General features: G+C 41.3%; 1 protein-coding gene across 4 annotated transcripts in view; it reads left to right on the top strand.

The window, feature by feature from the left end:
• LOC135912314 (zinc finger protein 596-like) overlaps positions 1–22,416 on the top strand; it is an 83,933-nt gene that overhangs the window by 51,211 nt on the left and 10,306 nt on the right. For 2 of the 4 annotated variants that reach the window (XM_070540738.1, XM_065444716.2), the window contains 2 exons: positions 8,089–8,223; positions 15,222–15,588. In XM_070540738.1, the coding sequence (XP_070396839.1) occupies positions 8,089–8,223; positions 15,222–15,538 (452 nt within the window). In that variant the 3' untranslated portion in view covers positions 15,539–15,588. Of the gene's footprint in view, positions 1–8,088; positions 8,224–15,221; positions 15,589–22,416 lie in introns of those variants that run through there. The other 2 variants (XM_070540739.1, XM_065444714.1) reach the window with 2 other exon arrangements.

The following is a 22,416-nucleotide window of genomic DNA, read 5'->3' as shown; positions in this document are numbered from 1 at the left end:
TTGCTGTCCTTGGTGTCTGGTTGTTGACTACTTATGATGACGTACAAAAGATAACTTTACTAACATTTCTGCATAGGTGTTGCTGCCTCCTAATCACTCTGGTGAATGCAGCACCAACATATACTGGTCAAAGAGTAGCAACACGTTGGAAAAATACCCGGATGTTACTGATCTTTCGGTCGGGCATCAGCCTCCTTTGGAGTGAGGGCTGGTCCCCAGCCTAAACATCAGTAAAATCCTGATGCTTTCCCATTCTCTTCTTTGACCTGTTTTTCATTGTAGGATTCTGTGATTCTACATTTCACTGACACACACACACACACACACACACACACACACACACACACACACACACACACACACACACACACACACACACACACACACACACACACACACACACACACACACACGCACGCACGCGCACACACACACATACATACATACATACATATACGCATGTCTCACTCACACACTAGACTAGTCACTGCCCTGTACCCTTCCTCTGAAGGGAGACTGAGCCCTGCATAAAGGTGCAGGTCCAATTTCACTGCTACACAGATGCCAGCGTCATGACAAAACGATGCGAACAGTTTAGATGCTCCGCATTGACTGTGCACATTTCACGTGATGCTCGCATTATTTAGGCAGGTATGTCCTGCACATTACGTTCAGTAGTCGCAGTTCTAACAATAAATTATGAAGCTACCGAAGCTCAACACGGTAGCCGATCTGGCACACGGAGGTATACACTCCACTGAACACACAGTACTCTATTAGTCATCTACAAGACATCTTGGCAAGGTCAGCAAGACGTATTAGAAATCATTTTAAGCATTTACAAGATGTCTTCAAGAGGTCTTGGCTAGATATTGAAGACATCTTACGAAAACGTCAGATGTCCTAAAATGTCTTGTAGCCATCAAGAAGATTGTATGATTCACTGCCAAATAGTGTATTTAAGTCGTCTTGCAAGACATCTTGTAGGTGTTTTAAAAATGGCTGTAAGAAATTTTGCAACACATTTTGTAGCCGTCTTAAATACATTTTTCCGACAGATTAAACAGTTTCGAAGAGCAATTAGTATGACACCTACTAGTCAATACTTCCATAATGTCGCCCTATGATTTGTTGAGTGACAGCTCCTTTAGGGCCTCAAGGTGACGTACATAAAAGCCATTCAAGTCTTTTTAAAAAGCTGCAGCACATCTAGTCAGGACTGTTTAACATTCATTGCAAGTGTCAGCACCTTAAAACAATTGAAAAGCACCACTTGTTCATTGGGCGAGGGAGTAGTTGCAAAACTGATGGCAAGATCTACAAAACATGCCAATTTACAGTGGGAACGCTATTGTCAGGTGAAGCACTAGCTCAAAGGTGACATTTTAAATAGTCTGTTGATGCTAAAATTGAGTCATACCATGGCAATGCAGATGGTATGTCTCCTTCCATACCAACCGTCCATTGAAACATAGCTTAGCTTCAGTGATCTAGCTAGAAACGACATACACTGCACATATGCAATGACATTTTACTTACCTTGTCAACACTGATCGAGATTTGCAGATGCAATAATGTCGCGACCCCAGTAACACTATCACAGAAGTTTTTCTTGCACAGGTGTTTGGCACACACATGAATTTAGAAACACAAAACAGCCTTCCATTACAGCATTAATTATAAAGGAATTGAGTGTTTCTTGTTACCTGCTAAATGGACAAATCAATGGAAATGTTCCTAGTAACCCAGAAGGTTTTGGGCGTGAACTAGTTGATACGCAACATTAATTTTAAACAGCGCTAAAAAACATCAACAAGGAAGAGCAGGGGACCAGTGCTGGTCCCGTGCTCTTTGTGTATTTTGGTGCCGTTTAAAATGAATGTTCCTAATCCTCGCAATATTGAAAAAAGCTCGGCTATACCGACAGCACCACCTATGGCCGGTTTCTTACAACCCACCATAGCATCACTGAAATATTGGCAAGGTCACAAAAGTGAGGACATGTGTTAAAGCCACGCTTAACAAAAAGACTAATTAGACTAAGAATTTTTAATAAATCAAATCAATAACCCACCACTACATAAGGAAAATGTTTCTAATGCACCTTCTAGAGTTTTGCGTTGCCACTGTCTACTGTCACACATTAGTCACGTCACGATTGAGTTCCACAGGCTGATGCACCTGCAGACAATTCAGCTTGTTCCTAATGAAGCTGACCTCAGGTTTGGCACCTGTAATTAGAAGGCAAGACAAGAGGTACAAAATTCATGTTACAGTGAAACTTCCTTATAAGTAAGCAGGATATAATGAATTATTGGATCTAATAAAGGGAAATTCCCCTTGGAATTTCCGTAGATATCCAGGTTTTCAAAACCTTGTTTCTACAAAGTAAAATTAACCTGCCAATGGATTTGCCAAACTTAATTTGTCTCCAAAATACAAAGTTGATTTGTCTCTGAAACAAATGCCCGACCCTTGCTGGCTCAATACATTGCTTTCCGTGGGGTTGAGCACACGTACAATGCTCATGTTCCAAACTGTTGGGCATCTGTGCTGAATGCGCCGTCGAACACTGGTCCTTATTATTATCATAATTTGTCCCAATGAGGCACCGTGCAGGCGAGTGCAACAAGGTGTGACACGTGCTGATTGACCACGACAAACATTGTTGGTGTCGCAGCGTGCAACCTATTCAGCTGTGTTGTCATTTTGCCAGTTTCACAATGCTAGAGACGAGCCAACTGAAAGCGGAAATAAAAGATCATGCATTGAAACAGAAAGCAGCTATTGTAAATGCAATCGTGTCAGGTGGCAAGAAGTAGTGTGTTGAGAGTGCCAATGCTTTTTTTTTTTTTTTTCATTGTGCACATGGCTATTGCGCGGTTCTGCGGGATGCAAGGCCGTCTTCTTTAATGCAAGTTCAAATTTATGCACTACATTGCGTATACACTGCAGTGAAGGGCAGTAAAGAATATAATAAAGTAATTTCAGCTCCCCCCTTCAGCTTCGTTATCAAAAGGTTTTATTGCACAAGACCCATAAGATCTCCCACTGCAAACAGTAACTGTTAGAAATCCGACCTAGTCATCGTACGTATGCAGATGGAATAATGCCATGGCTGTGATTAAGCCTTTTCTGTAGTCTGGATAGCAAGCACATCGGATACTGCCATGAAATCCAGATCCTTTCTTGGTGATAATGAAAGCCTTGTCCAAGAAGGCCAGTGTCATGATTGGAGCCTGCCACATCCTCTGCAAGTATTTCAAAAGCGACATTTTTCGTTTTCACATCATACGCATGCTGCTTTAAGGACTTGGAAATTGGATCTTTTGTTAATAAACATAGTCGCAGTTTGTGCAGGGTACACCTACACCACACCAAAAAGCTATTCTACAGCATGTCCTTCACATGTACCAGTTCATAATGCAACATGCAGGTAGCAACATATATGCGCCGCATTGACTTCATCTAGGTTTTCATAACATGTGCCGCAGCCTTATTTTAGGGACATATTGAATGGCAGCGTTGACTCAAGGACGCACGGCCAAGCAAGGTCACTGGCCTGCCTGAACTACATTTTCATATTTTCATATTTCTGTTGCTTAAGCAATGAAAAATGATAATGGAAAGTGTTTACAATGCACTGTTAGAGAAGAAGAATCCCTTGCTTAATGCTCAAAGGTAGGGCTTTTTCATCACCTGCAAATACCTAATCATATTCCTATGTTTATTCTTTCTTTGTATAAGTTTCAAATATTTATGATTTTGTTTTCAGATTTATTTATTTCACTTAAAATAATACTTAAAGGGCCCCTGAAATGGTTCGGACAAATATTGTAGACGCATATGGTACAGCTATAATCAATAATTCATGCCACAGTTTGTATGAAGCATCTCGTATTGACAGAGCCACGGACGATTACAAGTTACCCTCCTCCATAGCCACGCATTTTCTGCTCAATTTGTTTGCTGAGTGATGGGGGCTAAACTCCGCCTTCACGGGCTCTGCATCATGATGGCACGTCACGTCGTCTACTTCTGGTTGTCCTGGAGAGAGAGCACGAAGCCTCTCCTCCCTCTCCGCCATCTGCGTAGCTGTTGATCCCTAGCAAGAGCTATCAAAGCGGTGTGCGGTGCGGGCATTCTGTCACAACACCGAACGTGTTGGGTATTCCGGTAACCACAGGCGAGCCGGGCATTTCAACGGATGGGTGGAGGCATAAATTCAAGCTGATGAAGAAACTTTAGTGTAGACGTACATGAGCGGCCTGATCAATCTGCATGATCCAGCCACCTGGTGGCACATAGCTTGACCAGCCAAAAAAAAGAGCTAATATTGCTCTAACCAAGTGTAAAACATTTTAAGCATTCACAAGAACAATGTGTTAACGATTACACTCCTACAAAAAATTTACACCAGCAGCAAAGAAGAATACACTTCGTTACTGCTACTGTGTTTGGTTGAGCTCTGTGCCACCAGGTGGCTGCACAATGCAGAACATTCACATTTGCATTTCTGCTGATCCCATGAAATGGCATGGTCAAAAGGCCAGACCCAGTCACCTTGCACTTGTGTTTACCCAAATACCAAACTCACTAAGCACTATTGTGGTAGTAATTCTCTGGTGTAAAGTAACGGTCACGAACGCGCAAGTCCTGGCACTAACTGGATTCGTCTGCTGCCTTGCAGAGGGACACGATGTCGAAGCTTGACATATTGCCAGTCGCTACGTTTGCAGCCCAGAATGCAACAAAGGTGAATCGTGCTCGCGAAATGACTGAGACTGACATTGGCCATGGAGCTCTCGTCAAAATGGAGCGCATTGTAACGCAAGCAGACAACACTTGCTGTGTGCCAGAAATGCTTAAGTGTAGTGAGAAATCGTTGTTGTGCATTCTTTTTTTGCTACTTTCTTTTTATAGAAACAAATTAACAAACATTCCAACTATTACAAACAACGTTTGTTCACTATAAAGTTGGAAAAATTATTGACGACACGCCCTGGGCAGCCATTTGGATAGCTCGCCCTACTAGCGTCATTAGGGCAATTTACGTCAAATAATTACAGGTGGCTGAAAATTCAGCCGAGCGGTGCACTGCAATTGGCAGCAATGTACATTTTGTGAAGAAGAAGCGTCTCACTGTACAGCTGCATCGACAACGCACAGCTCGGCTCTGCTCGCGCTGCTGGTTGCTGGCGTCTTTTTGGACTGTGCTTCTGGCTGCCTCACCACTCCCAGTCACTGTGCCCTTTCCATAAGGAGCTGCTAATAAACCTCTTTTCAATTTTGAAAACTTTATAGTAAATTACACACTTTAAGCAGAGGACTTAGATGCGTCAATTAATGATAAGAAGGACCTGCTCTCACGACTCAGTACATTTGTACAAAATCATCAGTATCATTTCCGGGTCCCTTTAATTTCATATGCTTCATGTGTTCTAACATAAGTCGATGCCTTTGTTGTGCGGCATTGTATAAATCCTGTAATACAGTGTTATGTATAAATGTAATTTGACTAACCCTTCACTGAGTGTTGCCCACAGGCAACGTACCAGAAAATGTTTTTTTTTCTTGCCGAGTTTTGGTATTAAGTACAAAGTTTCTAGCTAAATGTTTTAGGCCAACCCTGAATAACAGGCAGCAAGCGTCATTTGTTTGTTTAGAGCAGGAGCACAGGGCGAGGGAGAAGTTTTGCACGTGACTCACTTTCTCTTAAAAGTATGCTCAGCGGATACATACCGATGCAAGATTTCTGGCTCCATAGGTGTCACATACATAGTGTAAAGCAAATAAAATGTGTACCTATTGCTCACACATGAAGAGAACTGTCTGTACAAATTTCAAATGGAGACATAGCCTTGGGGTGAAGCCCACTTCCAATTTTCTTCCTTGTGTTTCCCCCCTTACTTCTGAAAATGTTTCTGCCTAATATATTTACAGCGAAACTGTTGAGGGCTACCCTCCGCAATATCGTGTCCACATGTAGAAAGAAATCCCGAAGATAGTGCAATGTTGGGCTCACCCACGGCAGAGGTGACGCAGGCGTTAAGCACTCCCCATACGTGGTCTGATCCTGAAGATAGTGCAATGCCAGGCTGGAGGTGCAGTTTGCCTTTAAGGGGCCCGCATACACAGCTTCGCTGGTTATTCTTCTTCACAGAATAGACAGGGACTGAGTATTTTTTTAATAATCGATTATGTTTATCATCGTAATATCTAACACTGCAGGTCACATCCGGCCTCTATATATTGGGAGTAGAAGTTTGTATGTACCAAGGCTAGGTACTTATTTTTGTAGTGAAAACTGCTGTTTTTTAATGCTTGGAAGTGGGGCTGTATTCTCTACTAGAATTGCGGTGTCAACTTAAGCTCTGAAGATGCCATGTTGATTCCTTTTTTTTTTAGTTTCACATATTTTTCATTTTATGTTATATGACTGTTTTTCATTCATGTGAATATTCGGTCTCATATGCCTTGTGTGTTCAAATATGTATTGATGCACTTGTGCTGTATTCTGATGTGAAAAAATGTGTAATACTTAGTTTTATAGGTGAGTGCATAAGTGACTATTTAGGCATCGTATCAATATTGATTTCCAAATTACATCTCTGCGTTTGAGCTGTAATATATTCATTAATTCGTTGTATATTGACCCTTTTCGTGGCGATACCACGGGCACTGCCATGTTTGATCATGTGGTGACCCATCCTTTGCTTGCCTCAATTGCCTTTGTTGCATCTGCGTTTACAGTGGGCATATATGATGCCAGTACGGCTTAGCAAACCTCTATTTCAGGAGATGTACATGGTGACTGGGTGGACGACACAAAGCTTTGGCCACTGCTTCACAGAACATGCAAAAGCACTTTGGAAGCTGATTAAGCTATGTGCAAATGGCATGAGCAGTGTATATAGTGCTTGTCTTAAAAGCGAAGCTAAATATGTATGCCAAGCTATCCAAACTTCCGTTCATGAACTGAATCGGGATTTGTGCGTTTTGCTCTTCGTTCTTTATTTGGCAAATATTTTGAAGCAGTGGCTTGTCTCCTTTCTGACTCCCTCGGTTCGGTCACTATCTGATAATTTCTCCCTAATCACTCGCGGGTGTGCTCACTTCTGATAGATTTGTTCTTGCTGTGCACAAGACTTCAAATGTAGCCATTTAGTACATTGTAATACCTTGTATCAAAGATGTATTATCACTAGTAATTCGCTCACTCTTCTGGGCTATCATGAAACATTTAGCTTCGACCATCCATGCGCTATCAGTGTACTCCGTCATTTATTGTGGCCATGTCGTGCACGTATATTCAATTGTCCACCCATTCACTTAATGTGTTGGCGATAGAGTGGGTGTAAGGTTTCATGCCAGTTGAGGAAAGATGTGTGAAGATACCATGCACGAGACACGCTATAACAGGAAGCGGCGCTACTCCATTTGTCGTTTAATGAGTGGTACTCACTCTTGCCGACGTTCCAGGGCTAAAGCACTTTGTTTGAATGTTAGCGATACAATGCTGGCAGATGAGCAAAGTTCTGTATTCTTGAAGAAAGCCGTACATCTCGAAGTGCCGGTAACATGTACGGGCAGTTGCAGCAATGGTCCGCGAACTTGCACACATTCATTCGATTCCTTAATATGCCAGTCACTATTTTTATAGGAAACTACTGCACACATCTTCAATCCACATGATTCAATCCTGCATGATTGGAGCACAATACGTGAGCGAGAACTCACTTGCATTTCTGACAGCTGAATGCACAGAAGCAAGATGGAAGCGATAATGGTTTCGTATTCGTGCGCTGTTGCCGAGGTGACGTGCAGTGCGGCACCGAAAGCGCCATATTGTTTCACTAGAACAAACTGCTCCACAAAAAGGGTCAATATCAGAGATACGAAATTGTGTGATTCATGTACTGCATCAGTGCATTGTTTCCGTGAGAGTAATATTTGGGTTGCCAGGCTAAGGTTGTCAAATGTTTTGCCTTCAAGTGAGGCAACACTTTTTCATTTCCAGGTGCAGTACTTTAGTTCCATCAAATAGATGGCTTCATTGACTTTCTGTGCTCCCTCTGGTTTTTGCAGATTCCTCGCTATCAGTATCCCCTGAGGAGTACCTTTCACTCGTGTCCGTATGTGGCCAGCTGCATTCCTGCCGGCAGTGCCCTTACCAGACTAAGCGCAAGGAGCACATGACCCAACACGTGCGCATACACACAGGCGAGCGCCCCTTCAAGTGCCAGCTATGCTCAGAAGCATTCGCTCAGCCTTACGACCTGACATGCCATCTGCGCACCCATACAAAAGAGCGCCCCTACCAGTGCCACCTATGCCCAGAAACATTCACTGAGAATAGGAGCCTGAAACGCCATATGCGTACCCACACTGGAGAGCGCGCTTTTCCCTGCATCCACTGTGGTGCATCCTTTTCACGGAGAGATGGCCTCTTGCGCCACCTGACCTGCCATTTGGAGGGGAAGACCTGAAGCTCAGGGGCTCGAAATTTTGTCGTAGATCGACCGATTGAGCCTTTTTTTTTTTTCTGGCTCTCTACACCAAAGAGCTTTTCTTGTAATATTACCCAGAGGAAAGTTGACCATGCCATACATGAGAGTTTTTTATGGAGTGCCTTCGTGTCACGTCACCTATCCCAGCGTAACGAAATTTTGTCTTGATTGTGGATTGGTCTAAAATATGTTTGTCACTGGAGTTCACATTTGACATAATTGTGCTTCCTAGTTCAAATGCTTATGTTTTAGTAACAGATATTTATTTATTATTACAACCTGACTACCTTTGTACAGATTGTTATAATACAGGCTAAACAGTTGTACCAGCTGATGTTTTCTCAAGCTTTAAATGTTAAGTGTCAGACGTGTGGTTGAGCATCAGCAAACCCTGTCACTCTGGTCGGCATTCGCACAGCAAGGCAACGACATGAGAAAGTGAGTGCTGCAGTTTTTGAGAAGCCATCAGTCAAGTTTAGTGATGTCATGTCTGGAAACCGAGTAAAGCTTGTATGCTGTATTGAAATGGTGTGGTGGGTGGTGCCTCTGGTCGGAATCAGCATCAGGGATATCTAGACATGCGGACTGGTAAATAAGTTGTCTACATGCACTCGTGTCACATGTCTTGCATGAATTGATGATAGCATGATATTTCTTGCAGGCTTACTGAATATTACCCATAGGTCCTCATGACGTAACAAATACTAATAGCTATTGGGCCTGAACTGCTAATTACACCGTACTGCAAAATTAATGCTGTACTGTGGCTCCTCTATTATTGTTTTGAAAGTAAATAATACATATATTTTTTCTCTATGCCATTTACCACAGAACCTCGTGAAAGAAAGAAATGTCACAAAAGCACCTGGAGTCAAATTCATTCATTTAGTGTGAAATTCAGCTAAATTAATGTGCTGGCTAGCTCCTATATGCCTAGGTAACATGTTATGCTTATCATGCAGACCTGCTCAGAAAATATGAAATTCCAGCATTGCCCATTGTGCAGTGAATGTTGACACTAATGCGGTTAGCATTGAAGTGGTGTAGCGATAAACTGTATTGCCACTGCCATAATGCGTCATGTTTGAGATGTGAATGCAGCCAGGCTCTCTTCTCGCACATCCCTCTATACACACTGTACGATCTATTGGTACCACAGTAAAATTTGTGCATGATACATCTCTGAATATACGTGATGAGGGTTTGATTCTACCCAACAGAATTTCTAAAGGATATTTTTCTTAGTTTGATGAGTGCCACACATGGGCCCCTGGCACACACCCAATGACCAAAATTGGCATCAAAGAGGTTCGTGGAAGAGCAGCAGACACCCAGTGTCACATAATCAAAGACTCAAGTTGCTCTAAAGGTTGGTTTCAAATGCAGATCCTTGAACACAGCAGCACAGTGCTCAGCCCATTAACCCAATGACTCAAGTTGGCTAGAAAATGGTTGGAGATAATGATAACTGCCGAGAAGGGCATAAAGTATCCTGAGAATGCTAAGTGAATCAAAAAGTGAGATCAGCAGCTTAAAAAACTTGTTTGTGCTTTGTCTGGCACCTATAATTTCTGCTGGTGTTAAGATTTTGGGGTGTGTAAAGCACATGCCAACTGGACTTTACACAGGTGAAGCCAGCAGTATTGCAGCTTCAAAGCCCTGTCTGAGCAATCTGGAACAAAGAGTACAAGTTCCTGCCCACAAAGCCTCTAGAGCTGCATGCAGAAATTTAGTGAAGATGGCAGCCAAGACCATAGCCAGAATAGCAACAGCTAGCAGGGAGTGTCCTGCCCGACAGCATGCGACCACAGGCATTCTCACCATAGCCTGCCGAGCAGGAGTCTCCACAGTTGCAGCGATCGTCACCACCACGGTCCTTTATTTCCATGTTGCCAGCATTGTGGCAGTTGGATTGTGTTTTGTTAAGAGCTAATGTCAGCGAGTGTGGGCAGCGTGCGCTATTTGCTCATTACACCACATTCTCAAATCTGTTTCATGCAGCGAGCTTTGTATTTAGAAATTTTTAAAGAGAAGTATGTTGGCTCAAATGCAAGTAAGTGTAGTAAGGGTGAGAACTTGGACAAGTTTGTCATTTACAGTAGAAGTAAGCACGGTGCACATAACAGAAATGTAATGTTCTGCATTCTATATTGTCTTCCTTTGCTTCACGTATTATTTATTTTAATTTATGCATGTATTCATTCACATGCGCACACACTCTCTCCAGCCAGCTGGGGACGTGGCAGAAGTGAAGAAAATGTTTGTGTATTAACTTTTTGTTGCACTGTGCATGTCCTTGCCACATGCACTCATTTTCAAACTATATACCAGGTGTTTCTGTGAAGAATATGAGCAATTTTTTAAAATCGCTTTTTGCAGACAGTAGCAAAATTCTTGTCCTTGAGCTCGTCTACTCAAAGAGCTGGACATTACTTGCATGAGCGATCGAAATTCGTGATGACTAATTAACAAAATTTCACTGATTAAGTGTTTAACCAGTTACTTTATGGCACATGTTGCACTTTACAAACTGTAGTCGGTCAGACTGCAAAGCATATCTACTTAACAAGAATTGTGGGGGTGTCACCATATTTGAGATACATGTCATCAAACTTGCGGTGAAAAATGCACTGTCGTTCCACTTACTTTTTTAATAAAACGCCATTTTATGCATTGAAGCATAAGAGTAGCTTGGCTGTCATGGTATTTTTTTGCAAAATTCAGAAAATAACAGAGAGTTTTAGTTTAGTAGATGCAAGGCATTGGGGCCCCTAGCGCTTGGGTGCGTTTGTGTTAGCGTATGCAAGCAGAAACACGTTATATGTTAGCGGCCCCAAACGTAAGCCACAGTTAGGTCGCATGCGCTCGCAGCGCCATCAACGTCTGATCTTTGCTGCGTTATCATTTTTTAAAATATGAAATCAAGCATATGAAGTAAAGCACATAAAACTATTCTTATTAAAAGCAGCTAATAGAGAGGTTTAGTGTGTCCGGTATTTGGGTAAACGCAGGCGGACGCAGGCTGGGGCGTTCGGGCAGAGCCGTAAACGGGAGCACCCTTCAAAACTTCAAAAATTAGTTCAAAACTCAGAAAAGTTGTGTTATTTAGCCGATTATGCCTTTTGATTTCTCGCGCAAATAATGTCCACCTGTATGAGCTGTCCAGCTCAAGGATTAGAATTGTGCTATCTGCCACAGGTGATTTCTGAAGATTCATAAAAGTCTTTGCAGGAACGCCCAGTAAATGAGCCGGCCATTGTTCGGGGTGACACGTGATATCATTGCAGTACCTGCTTAGGGCCTACATTTCGAACCCATTTCTGAATACTAGCCATATTTTTTCAATGGGTATTTGTATAACATGTCTTGTAAAGCTCCTGTTTTCATTGGTGTAGAATAAATGTTAAAGTTATATAGGCTTTAATGCTATGGAGATGTTTCTCCTAAGCGACCCTGTAGATTCACTCTGTCATTCTACAGCTGTGTTTGGCTACGGTCTCAGGTATATGTGTACCGTCTGTGTTTTGTCAACATGTAATGGGAGTAGCCATGTTTGCAATGTGAACATAGACTCTGACTATGCCTTGTATGCCACTGTGCCTTGTATACTGCTGTACCGTCAGTCCTCGTGCAATCACATGTAGCACTTAACACACTTTAATGATGTCCTGCATGGTCTTATAGCTGGCTATTTGACAGAATGTGCTTCCGTTCATCCAGAAGAATCAACTCGAAAATAAAATATGCTCACACAAGTTCATCAGCATAACCATACCATCAATTGTGAAATTTAAGAAGTTAGCAGCATCTTTATTAGAGGTGTGCAAATATTAGCTGTTTCGTATACAAATCAAATACAAGTAATAAGTATGTAATGTCAAAGCGAACATGAAATATTCAAATGTGGATGTATACGTTTACAGCAAGAATATTTCTTTCACTGTAATTAAGTACTATGCATTTGCTGACACGTGCAGGTAAGACAGCTATCAGGGACAAAGGATTGGTTTAATCGCTAAATCTATGATTGTCACTAAAAAAAGCTGCATGAATAATCTTTCAACATCTTTGAAGCCTTGCCATAAACAATATTTCCAAAAATGGATAACTGCTGTATGACTTGCTTTCTAAAAATGTGAAATAAATGGTTGCTGTTTAGCTGGTTGTAGTGGAAAAAAGAAAAATACTATTGAGATCCATTGCACTTGCTGGAAGTTACTTAAAGCTAAGCTTAAGTTAATCGGTTAATTAAATGCTTTGGACCTAATGGCAATGCATGCAATTTTACCACTTTCATCCTATGCAACTTGCAATCTCGTGGAATGTTTGTTTGTCACGAATGCTTCCATTGTAAAACAGAAAACAAAACTTGCATTGCCCATTTTGTTTCCGCATTGTTTCAAAAACATATTTCACTTATAATCAGCGATCCTTTGTTTAGCAGACAGAGAACAGCAACCAGTCTGTAACAGTGGCTGGCATACTAACACAAAGATTTAAAAGGGGGAGGAGAGGTAGGTACATGTGTAGTCTCCTGCATCCCAATGCTACAGGCTGCATTTGTTCTTTTTTTTGACGAATTAGATAATATGAGAAGTTGTAATAGAAATAAATCTACATGACAGTCATATTGATGAGCATTGATGTTCTGGCTGCTAGTTAGGTGAAAACAGCTTGTTCATGTGCAAGAGCCATTTTTCTCCTAAGGTTTGAAAGATGGATCTAACAGATGGCACATTCGGTCAGCTTAAAAAAGCATTCACCAGTACTCGCCACTACACTTTCGAAGCACTGAGTGAGTGGTAGCAGAACCATCGGGACATTAGTTTGAAAGAATGTGATGAAGACGTAGGGTGTAGAGAAGTTATTTTAGTACCAGAAAAGCTATTCTAGTCTTATGAAGTTGGTTTGGCATGAGCCAGTGGATAATCGTTTGTAGTAGATATATTAGGTCATAAAATAGAAGTGCAGCATCGTGCTGCTAACATAAATATGTTTGCCGAAGCAGAGGAAAAAGTTTGTCTGGGTGTGTTAGTGTTTATGCTGGCTTTGACAGTGACCTCCGTTTTGTTATAGATGCATCCACGCCTCCTACAAAACACAAGAAGTTATATTGTTTGGACTTCGCAAGGAATCCATCTAACCAGCTTGTTCTCGGAAAGCATCCAGTTGTTGGCTTTCTTTGATCTATGATTGATTTACAATTGTGATTGTGATGTGACTGTTTATGGATTGCCACATATGCTGCTCTGGTCTGGAACAAGTCTAATGGCAAATTCGCCTGCTGCCCCATCATTGTACTGAAATCATAAAGAAAGTTTTCATTGCAATAATTGATAAGTAATCATCAGATAAAAAAATTCACCGACAATTACGATAACTCCTAATGAGAAATTTGAGCACAGCTGCATACGTGTTTTCATTTCACAATATATTGAGGCAAAGAATTTAAGAGAGGCATGTAACGGAGTCAGTGACCGTCGCAAATCTGATCTGCGGGTCAAGTGCGTCAGCTTTTATGCTACATGACTTGTCAAAGGTACTGGTGTAATCACTGGTGTCGTGTGGCTTCCAGAAAGTACTACACAATTCCCCTCGTGCATGCAATCAGATTACAAAACAATTGCAAACCATAACCATAGAAACAGGTGCCAACTTGACCAAACCCAACAAACCAAACAAGCGCAAGCAGTTGCTGGCACAAGCAGACAATAATACGAAATGAGCGGTCTGGCTGAGACTTGTTACAAGTATGCATCAAGCGGTTGAGTGGGTCTGCATGACACGAGTTTCCCGCACGCATGTCACTGAAGGGGCCGCACCTGCTTGTTCATATCCCACTCCACATTCGCTCGTTTACGCCACCACTGTCGACGTTTGCCGCAGGGGCAGGCACCTAAAAGCTGTGCTCTAGAAATAAAAAAGGAGCACTGCAGTATACTAGCAAATAATGTTATATAGTATGTGGAATGATGCCTGTCTTAAGAGAGATGTTCAAAAATTTGTGGATCTGTTATTAAGTCACCTTCAGTACTCTCTAGTTTCATTTTGCTTTTTCTGAACTGGTGGAAAGATCATCATGAAAAATGGTTACAATGCATGAATAGAAATGCTTTGTTTAATGCACAGAAATGTGGTTTTATTTTTCACCACCAGCAAATGTGCCATTTTGACCTCTGTACATTCTGTTTATTCTTTTTTCTTTCTTACTTTGATATGTATTTCATGTTTTTTTATTAATTTTCATTCATATTCATATTTTATTTCACATATGTGACGTGTTCTAGCATCAATTCATGCGTTTGTTGCGTTAATCTTTCTATTTGAAGAAAAAAAAAAGCATTTAATGGTTTGGTAGGTGAGTACATAAATAAATTATACGTATAAAAAGTAATTTGACTATCAAGGCTTCTTATCAAAATTGCATGGTGATTCCATGCTCTGTGTATTGGCAGTAGGAGTTTGTATGTATTCAGGATAGTTATTTAAGTATATGGAGAGATAGAGGTATGTAGAACTTGTGTGAGACATGTAATGCATCAATGCACAATTGCCACAACAGTAATTTGGTTCGGGTAGTTCGAAGGTCCATCGCATATTTTGTGTACAAGTGTGGCAACCCTTTTTGACTGCCAGCTATAGCACTCTGGTTTCATAGAATCTGTGAAACATTGTTTGCACCACTTTTCCGTAATTGGTGTGGCTTTGCAGGTTCCTTCATGTTGGGGTCCCCGGAGCAATACCAGTCGCTCGTGTCCACACAACGCAAACTGCATTCTTGCCGGCTGTGCACCTACGTGACTGAGTACAAGAAGCAAATGAAGTCACACCTGCGCTCACACGCAGGTGTGCGCCCCTACCAGTGCCATCTGTGCCCAGACGCATTCACTGACAGTTCCACACTGAAGCGGCATGTGCGCTCTCACACAGGAGAACGTCCCTTTTCCTGCATACACCGTGGCACGTCCTATTCACGAAAGGACCACCTTACAAACCACATGTACCGTCACGCAGCGAAGAAGCCATAAAGGTTAGGGGTGTGCAGTTCTTGAGTGGATAAACAGATTTATACAATTTTTTATGGCAGTAGGTGATTCTGAACTGCATCGATAGGTTTCGGGGTACCTTAGCCTTAGAGTTTCTTGTAATGGTATTACCTAGAGGAAGTCTGTTACTGTCTATGAAAATTTCTTAAAATGTGCCTTCAAGTGATTCCATAGCTATGCCAGCTTATTGAAGCTTTGTCTTATCTTGAATGTGATTAAGCCTAAATTGTGCTCATGACTGCGAAAGTAAATTTCTTGAAATTAGGCTTAACTTAGCAAAGAAAACGGAAACGTACCATTGAGACCAGGGCACAATCGTAATGTGCCAAATTTGCAGTCCTTTCTGCGTATTTATCAATAAATACATTTGAGGAGGAATAATGATGGATGTAACGTTAAGGGGTAAGAAAAGAGCAGATTAGGTGAGGGAACAAACGCGAGTTAATGACATCTGATAAATCGGTGATAAATGGTTACGTACTGGATTCCAAGGGAAGGGAGGCATAGCAGGGGTCAGCAGAAAGTTAGGTGGGCGGATGAGATTAAGAAGTTTGCAGGGATGACATGGCCACAATTAGTACATGACCGGGGTAGTTGGAGAAGTATGGGAGAGGCCTTTGCCCTGCAGTGGGCGTAACCAGGCTGGTGATGATGATGATGACATTTGAGGCATATTTGACATTTGCTGTAATTTTGCTTCCTAGTTGAAGTGCTTATGTTTTAATAACTTCTCATTTATTGATACAGCAAGACTACCATGTTACATGCTGAAAGAAAACTGCCACAGCTGCAATTTATTGAAGTTTGCTTGCCATAGTGCTGCTGGTGCCCAGAAGCGGTACTTGGACGCTACCACTTGGGATGGGCACACTAGTATGTTCCTAAACTTGCGCAACATACTCGGGAGTCGTTGCCTTATCACTAGTGCTGGCTGGAGGCTACAGTCACGTAACCACAGGGCAGCCCCCCCTTGCATGCAGCGCGGTTTAAATGGATACAAAAGCTGTTCGAATAGAGGAAAGAGAGACTTCGAGACTATATACATGGGCGGCAGTTCTTAGTGTCCATTATGGAGTATAGGTGGAGTCCGTGTTGGGTCAAAGAGTACAAACAGTCGTCTTATGGTCAAGGCTGCAAATCGCCCATTAGACTGGCAGTGTGTTGTATTGATACCCAAAGTGTGGGCAGGAGGTAGAGACAGACGCTTCTTTTACAAGTTTTCACATGACTGCAGAGGCTAGAGGGCAGTGTCGGAATGTCAGCAGTGCAAGTGATGGAAGGGACATGATGCTTCTGTGAAGTACATGCTTGCAAAAGAAAGGGCTGAAGAGGGACGAAGTCTTGTACCTTGAATGAGGAGCAGTCTTCTGCATTGGAGATGTTGTCTTACATAGTCGATGTCTGCATACCAAGTTTTACATTATTCCAGCCATGTATTCAAAATTTTATCCAGAGTATATGCTGCATGTTCTCAGCTATTCTTGAACGAGCCATACCACTAATCTGTCTTTGTTTTCAAAATGCTATCTGTTTGACCAAATTAATCCCGCCACACTGCTTTTGCCAGTCATGCCTTAGAAGTTCTGGCCCTTCTTTTTATCTTCTTTTGCGTAAGGGGAGTAACAATGGCAGGGCAATGTGATGTTTCCCCGAAGGGTAAAAACAATTTTTACTCATGTTTAGTGCACAACCACTGTAAATCTTTTAATTATGCACTAAAATATCACCCCTTCACATGCTTCTTTCTAAATTAAAAGCCAAATAGTGATATTTGTTCTGATGTAAAAAAACAAGGTTTCTATGACATTATCCAGTATACAGAGAGGCTAAAGATATGGTATTGACATTAACCCAGACTTCGAAGCATTGTAACATGAACTTTATTTAGAATGCACAGGCACTTGCCTTCTTTTGGCCACATACCAAAGGATGCATAGATATCCCGCACCTAGGTCCTTTATCAGCTGCTACCTGGATGCTACTAATCAAATGCAGTGCATTAGTACACATTCACACTATTAGTTTGATAGCAAGCGCACACCAACTAGTAATCTACAACTACAGATTCAGCGAAATGCATTAATTGACCGTACAATGGATGGTATGCAAATATCACTAGAAAAGCTTATTTCTAGTGCCACTACAAAGCTGTACAATAGAGGCTGGAATGAAGAATATGATGCTTGCTGCAAACACAGTAAAAGAAGCGCAGCTCTTACCTAACAACAAAGAACAAAACAGTCTGTAAAATAATGCACATGAAAGTATCTTCTCAAACAGTAAAATAAAGAGAGTGAATCTAGGTACACCATGCAGGACCACAGTAATGACAAATAACGAGTACCAGGGATGCACAAAATGGAAACAAATTCAGTTCAAAGAATCAAGTCCTCAATTTACGTGATATGAAATGAGAAAAGATGCTAGACATGCTCAGATAGCACACAACCTTTCCTTACATCCAAAAATGCTCAATCTCTGTGCAGACTGCATCACTTCCTCTAATACCACAATATTCAAGAAAACAAATTCAAAAGCACGCATTGTTAACATGCCAGCACAATTATGTTATGGACACTGAGGAGTAGCATACAAGGCTAGACTATCACATTCCTCTATGACAATTCTCTCTGTCCTGAAAAAAAACATTGGCTCTTTAGTGCACAAACAACCCCAAATTTGTTTAGTTCTAGGTGATGGCAGCGATAACAGGAACTGACTATTATGATCCCACCCCTAGAGAATGCAAAACAGTACTGTGCATAGCAGTTGATCACATACTAAACCCATGGCCAATGGATGAAAACAAGCAGTGGATGTGCCAAGATACTCTTGGTACAAGTCGTAGATTTAATCTTCCAGAATTACAGTCCAGCAATATGGCTTAAATCAGTACTTTCTTTGAGTGTCCCTGTAAGCACAACAAAATTTACTGTTGGTGTCAAAAGCTTGAAAGGGCCCTGCAACACTTTTTCAATCCAAGAAGCGCACTCGCTTAGTTGATAAACAATGTTGTCATTGATATCCGAGTCACTTTATGCAGGTTGGCTCCATCATTCACCTTGCTTCCCTTTCCTTTAACATATGAAAGACCGCGGCACCTTATTTTACAGCGAAGTTGTTAAGAGAAGTTCTGCAACAATTTTAGTACGACAGTGGTGGCGGCGTCAAATGTCAATAGTAGAACCACCAGCAATGCAACCTGCATCAGAGCACTGAATCTGCTATGAAATTCATATTTTCAAGTTCGCATATAAGTGTCACAGTTTAGAAAACAGTCCAATAGTACACACAGCTTATTTCGTGCAAAGAAAGTAATAAAAATTCACCAACATACAAGCTGCTTGATGCAGGTCAGCTCCGACATTCACTTAAAGGGCTGCTTGCCTTTCGTTAACTTTTCAAAGACCACAGCACTTTATTTTACAGCAAAGTTGTGAAGAGAAGTTCTGCAATGATTTTAGTACGACAGTGGTGGTGGCATCAAATGTCAATCATAGAACCGCCAGCAACACAACCTGCATCAGAGCCATGATTTTGCCTTGAAATGAAATTAATGAGAGCTACAGAATAAAATTCACCTTGCGCATACCTCACTCGAACAGACAATTTCACTGGGCATCTTATCTTAGCCAGTAATTTGCAATTTTCATTGCACCGTACCTACTTTGCAGGTCGGAAGGGTACGAACCGGCAAGCATTTTGCGGGTATTGTGTCTGTTGCCTTTTGGCTAAGGTCAATTTAAATAAACTTTTCTAATCAGCATCTGTTACCATACTGTTTCTTTGATAGCGAAGCTGTGGAGGGGACTCCACAACAGATCTTGTGCGGCGGTGGTTAGAGCTGACGGCAGCATGCAGCGTTGTGGTCATTGTCAAATGTCAAACAAAGAACAGCCAGCAGCACAGACCTACCAGTCCACCAAAACGCATAGCCCAAAGCTATAATTGCCACAGCCAGCATGGCATGCAGGAACATGTCTTGCATATAACGGAGACTACAGAAGTACTAAGCTCAGATAAGCATTTGCAAAGTCTTGGGTAGATTTTGGGCAGTGGTGAAAAAGACCTCTGTAGCTTGCAAAGGATGTGAGAACTTTCTTATACAGCTTCGCTGTCTTTGATTTACAAGTTGCTTGGATTGGCACATGTCTGCAAAGAATTCTTTTATACTTGCTCTTCGTAAAGCATGTTGAGTGATTTCTCTAGACGTAACAACCCATCAGTGCCTTTAGTAAAAGCAAAAAAAAAAGCACGCGAACACACACGCACACGCACACATATATATACAGAAGGTTGCCATTCTGACTTCCAGGTTTTGTGCAAAAGTTGCAGAAACACTAAATTCTTTGCAGATTATATAATATGTATATAAAATAGTGAAAAAATAGACTATAGTAATGATGATGACTTATTGGCACCTCATTGAAACAAGGCAATGACAAATAGTCCCTAGCCTGCTTGAGTTAATTGGGCAAACCATATACACGGAATTTTTTTTACAGTTAACAGAATGTTTGTAAAATTACTAGTATAAAGTAATACAATTTTGCTGCATTACATGATGTGGACAGTATTCGTATGAGAAACTGAAATACATGCATTTCATTCTAGTATTCTTCCATGCAGCTCCTTAACTTTTTCATCTTCTTCAAAACTTCTGCATCTACCTTGTACCGCTACCAATGCCTGTAATGGATCCGGTCGTAACATTATCTTGCCTGCTTTTTTTCACCAAAAAACTGGCAGATGGCGTCATCTGGTGCCAGAGAACGATACCAATGCCCTTATAGTATTGCCTCCAAAATGGGCTGAAGCCACAAAGGGCAGCACCACACAATCTGGAGGTTGTGCTGATACGAAAACCTTGCGTTGTAATGAGCAGAGCATGGCAGGTGTTGTTTTGTGTGGCCGCAGCTTTAAAAATAAAAGAAATATTGAAATGGAAGCACAGGGCCAAGAGGGCACGGCAGCTGCACCATATCCCCCCCCCCCCTACTGCAAGATAACTTCAATAATGCAAGGCGTATTCAAAAATATTTTGTTAGATAAGATGGCTGAAAAATTGCGCTTTAACACTAGGCACATTCCAAAGCTTTCACAAAAAGTGTTGCTGGGCCCCCACAAGTGGCTTGTGGTCTGCAAAGAATCTGGTGTTTCTGCAACCTTGGCACAAAACCTGGAAGTCAGAATTGCAAACTCCTGTAGTGTGTGCAAACCATATACAGGGAAATTTTTTTTAGAGGTAACAGAATTTTTGTAAAATTACTAGCGTGAAGTAGTAAAATTTTGCTGTATTACACGAGGTGGACAGTATTTCTATGAGAAACTGAAATGCATAATGAACTCTCAATAGTTTGCTAATAAGGTTTCAAACTAATTGCTTCATGGCATGTACTGCAATTTGCAAATTGTAGCAAAGGCAGGCTTCTGAGAAAAAAATTGTAGCTGATGGGTTCACAAGGCATATGCACTTAGAACATATCCACTTAGAATGAGTTGTCAGTGCAACACTAGTTCTGAATATGTATTCTCAAAATGGGCAACATAGTACACTGGCATTTCAGTTATTTTTGTACCTTTACGCATGAGACGGTGTAATGTAAGAAAGCTTGAACTGTGCATTACAGTGCATTTTTACCGCCAGTCTGACTTATATCAAAACTGGTGCTAGTTTAAAAATCTGTTCTAAGTGGACACACCTTGAGAATGCACTGGCTTCAATCCGTAAATTTTTATATGTGCCCTAAAGTAATTAGGTTAAAAGTTAATTAGTCACACTTTGTTAGTTAGTCGCATATATACTTTGATTTCTGGTGCTAGTAATGTCTGCCTCTTTGAGTAATCCAGCTGGAGTACAGTGGTACACGCCGTATATGTCACAGGTGATTTCTAAAAAGTGTTTTAAAAAAAACTCTAATATAAGATACCTGGTATAGCATTGCACTGCTTGACTGGCTTCAGGCACAAGCTGCATGGCAATCCTGCATTTAGTGAAACCCTGTAACTATTTTATGATGGTAGTAAATACGTAGTGATATCACGTTCGCTATCAACCGCCCTGATGTCTGCTGTCCTTATCAATATTGAATATCCGCTGCCTTAGCTAATGCCATGCACACGCTGGTGCTAGTCAATGAAAATAAATTTTAAGATCATGACTATTAATAGTGTATATTTAAACATGCACATTTCAGCATTTTTCATACATATGCTACTTTGGGTAGGTGGGTACTCAGTTGAGTAGTGACATGATTGGCTAAACATTTCCACTTGTTTTACTAGCAATGTATAAGATCAACAAGATGGTCAAAGTGTAGGTAAGTAAAGCATGTGTAAATCACTGGCTATTTTTAGCTTGACAGTCACACACAGAAAAAAAAACTATTACGTTCCAAGACACAGCTATGAAATTTTCTCCTGTCAACAACTATCGCAAAAGATCTTACAACACGAAAAAAACGAAATCATTCATCAAAAGGTCACAGTGTCAAACAGCCAACCATGTGGCTGCGAGGAAAGCTATACAAGTCTGGTTTGCATGCCTGCATGAGGCCTGAAGGCACGGCGGTATACAAGGCGCAACTTGTGCCTATGTTCATGCTGCAAGCACGGCTAAACCCATTATGCGTGGGCAAAACATTTGCACTACACCCATAATTCATGCTATAGCCCAATAGGGCGGTAATAGTGTTAAAACTTGCACCAGTCCAACATTTTTTCTACTTACCAGGAAAAAGGGGTTTACATAATACACATCATGCAGACTTTAGTAGCTTGATATTAAATTTAACCAGTGATTACATGCATACCAGTCATGTGACACATTGGCCTTTGTACAAGTGAGACAGATGGCTTGT

The sequence above is a fragment of the Dermacentor albipictus genome, chromosome 6 (genome assembly GCF_038994185.2).
Source record: "Dermacentor albipictus isolate Rhodes 1998 colony chromosome 6, USDA_Dalb.pri_finalv2, whole genome shotgun sequence".
NCBI lineage: Eukaryota > Metazoa > Arthropoda > Arachnida > Ixodida > Ixodidae > Dermacentor > Dermacentor albipictus.
The sequence above is the reverse complement of the archived record's forward strand: the minus strand, read 5'-3'. Positions and strand labels throughout refer to the sequence as shown.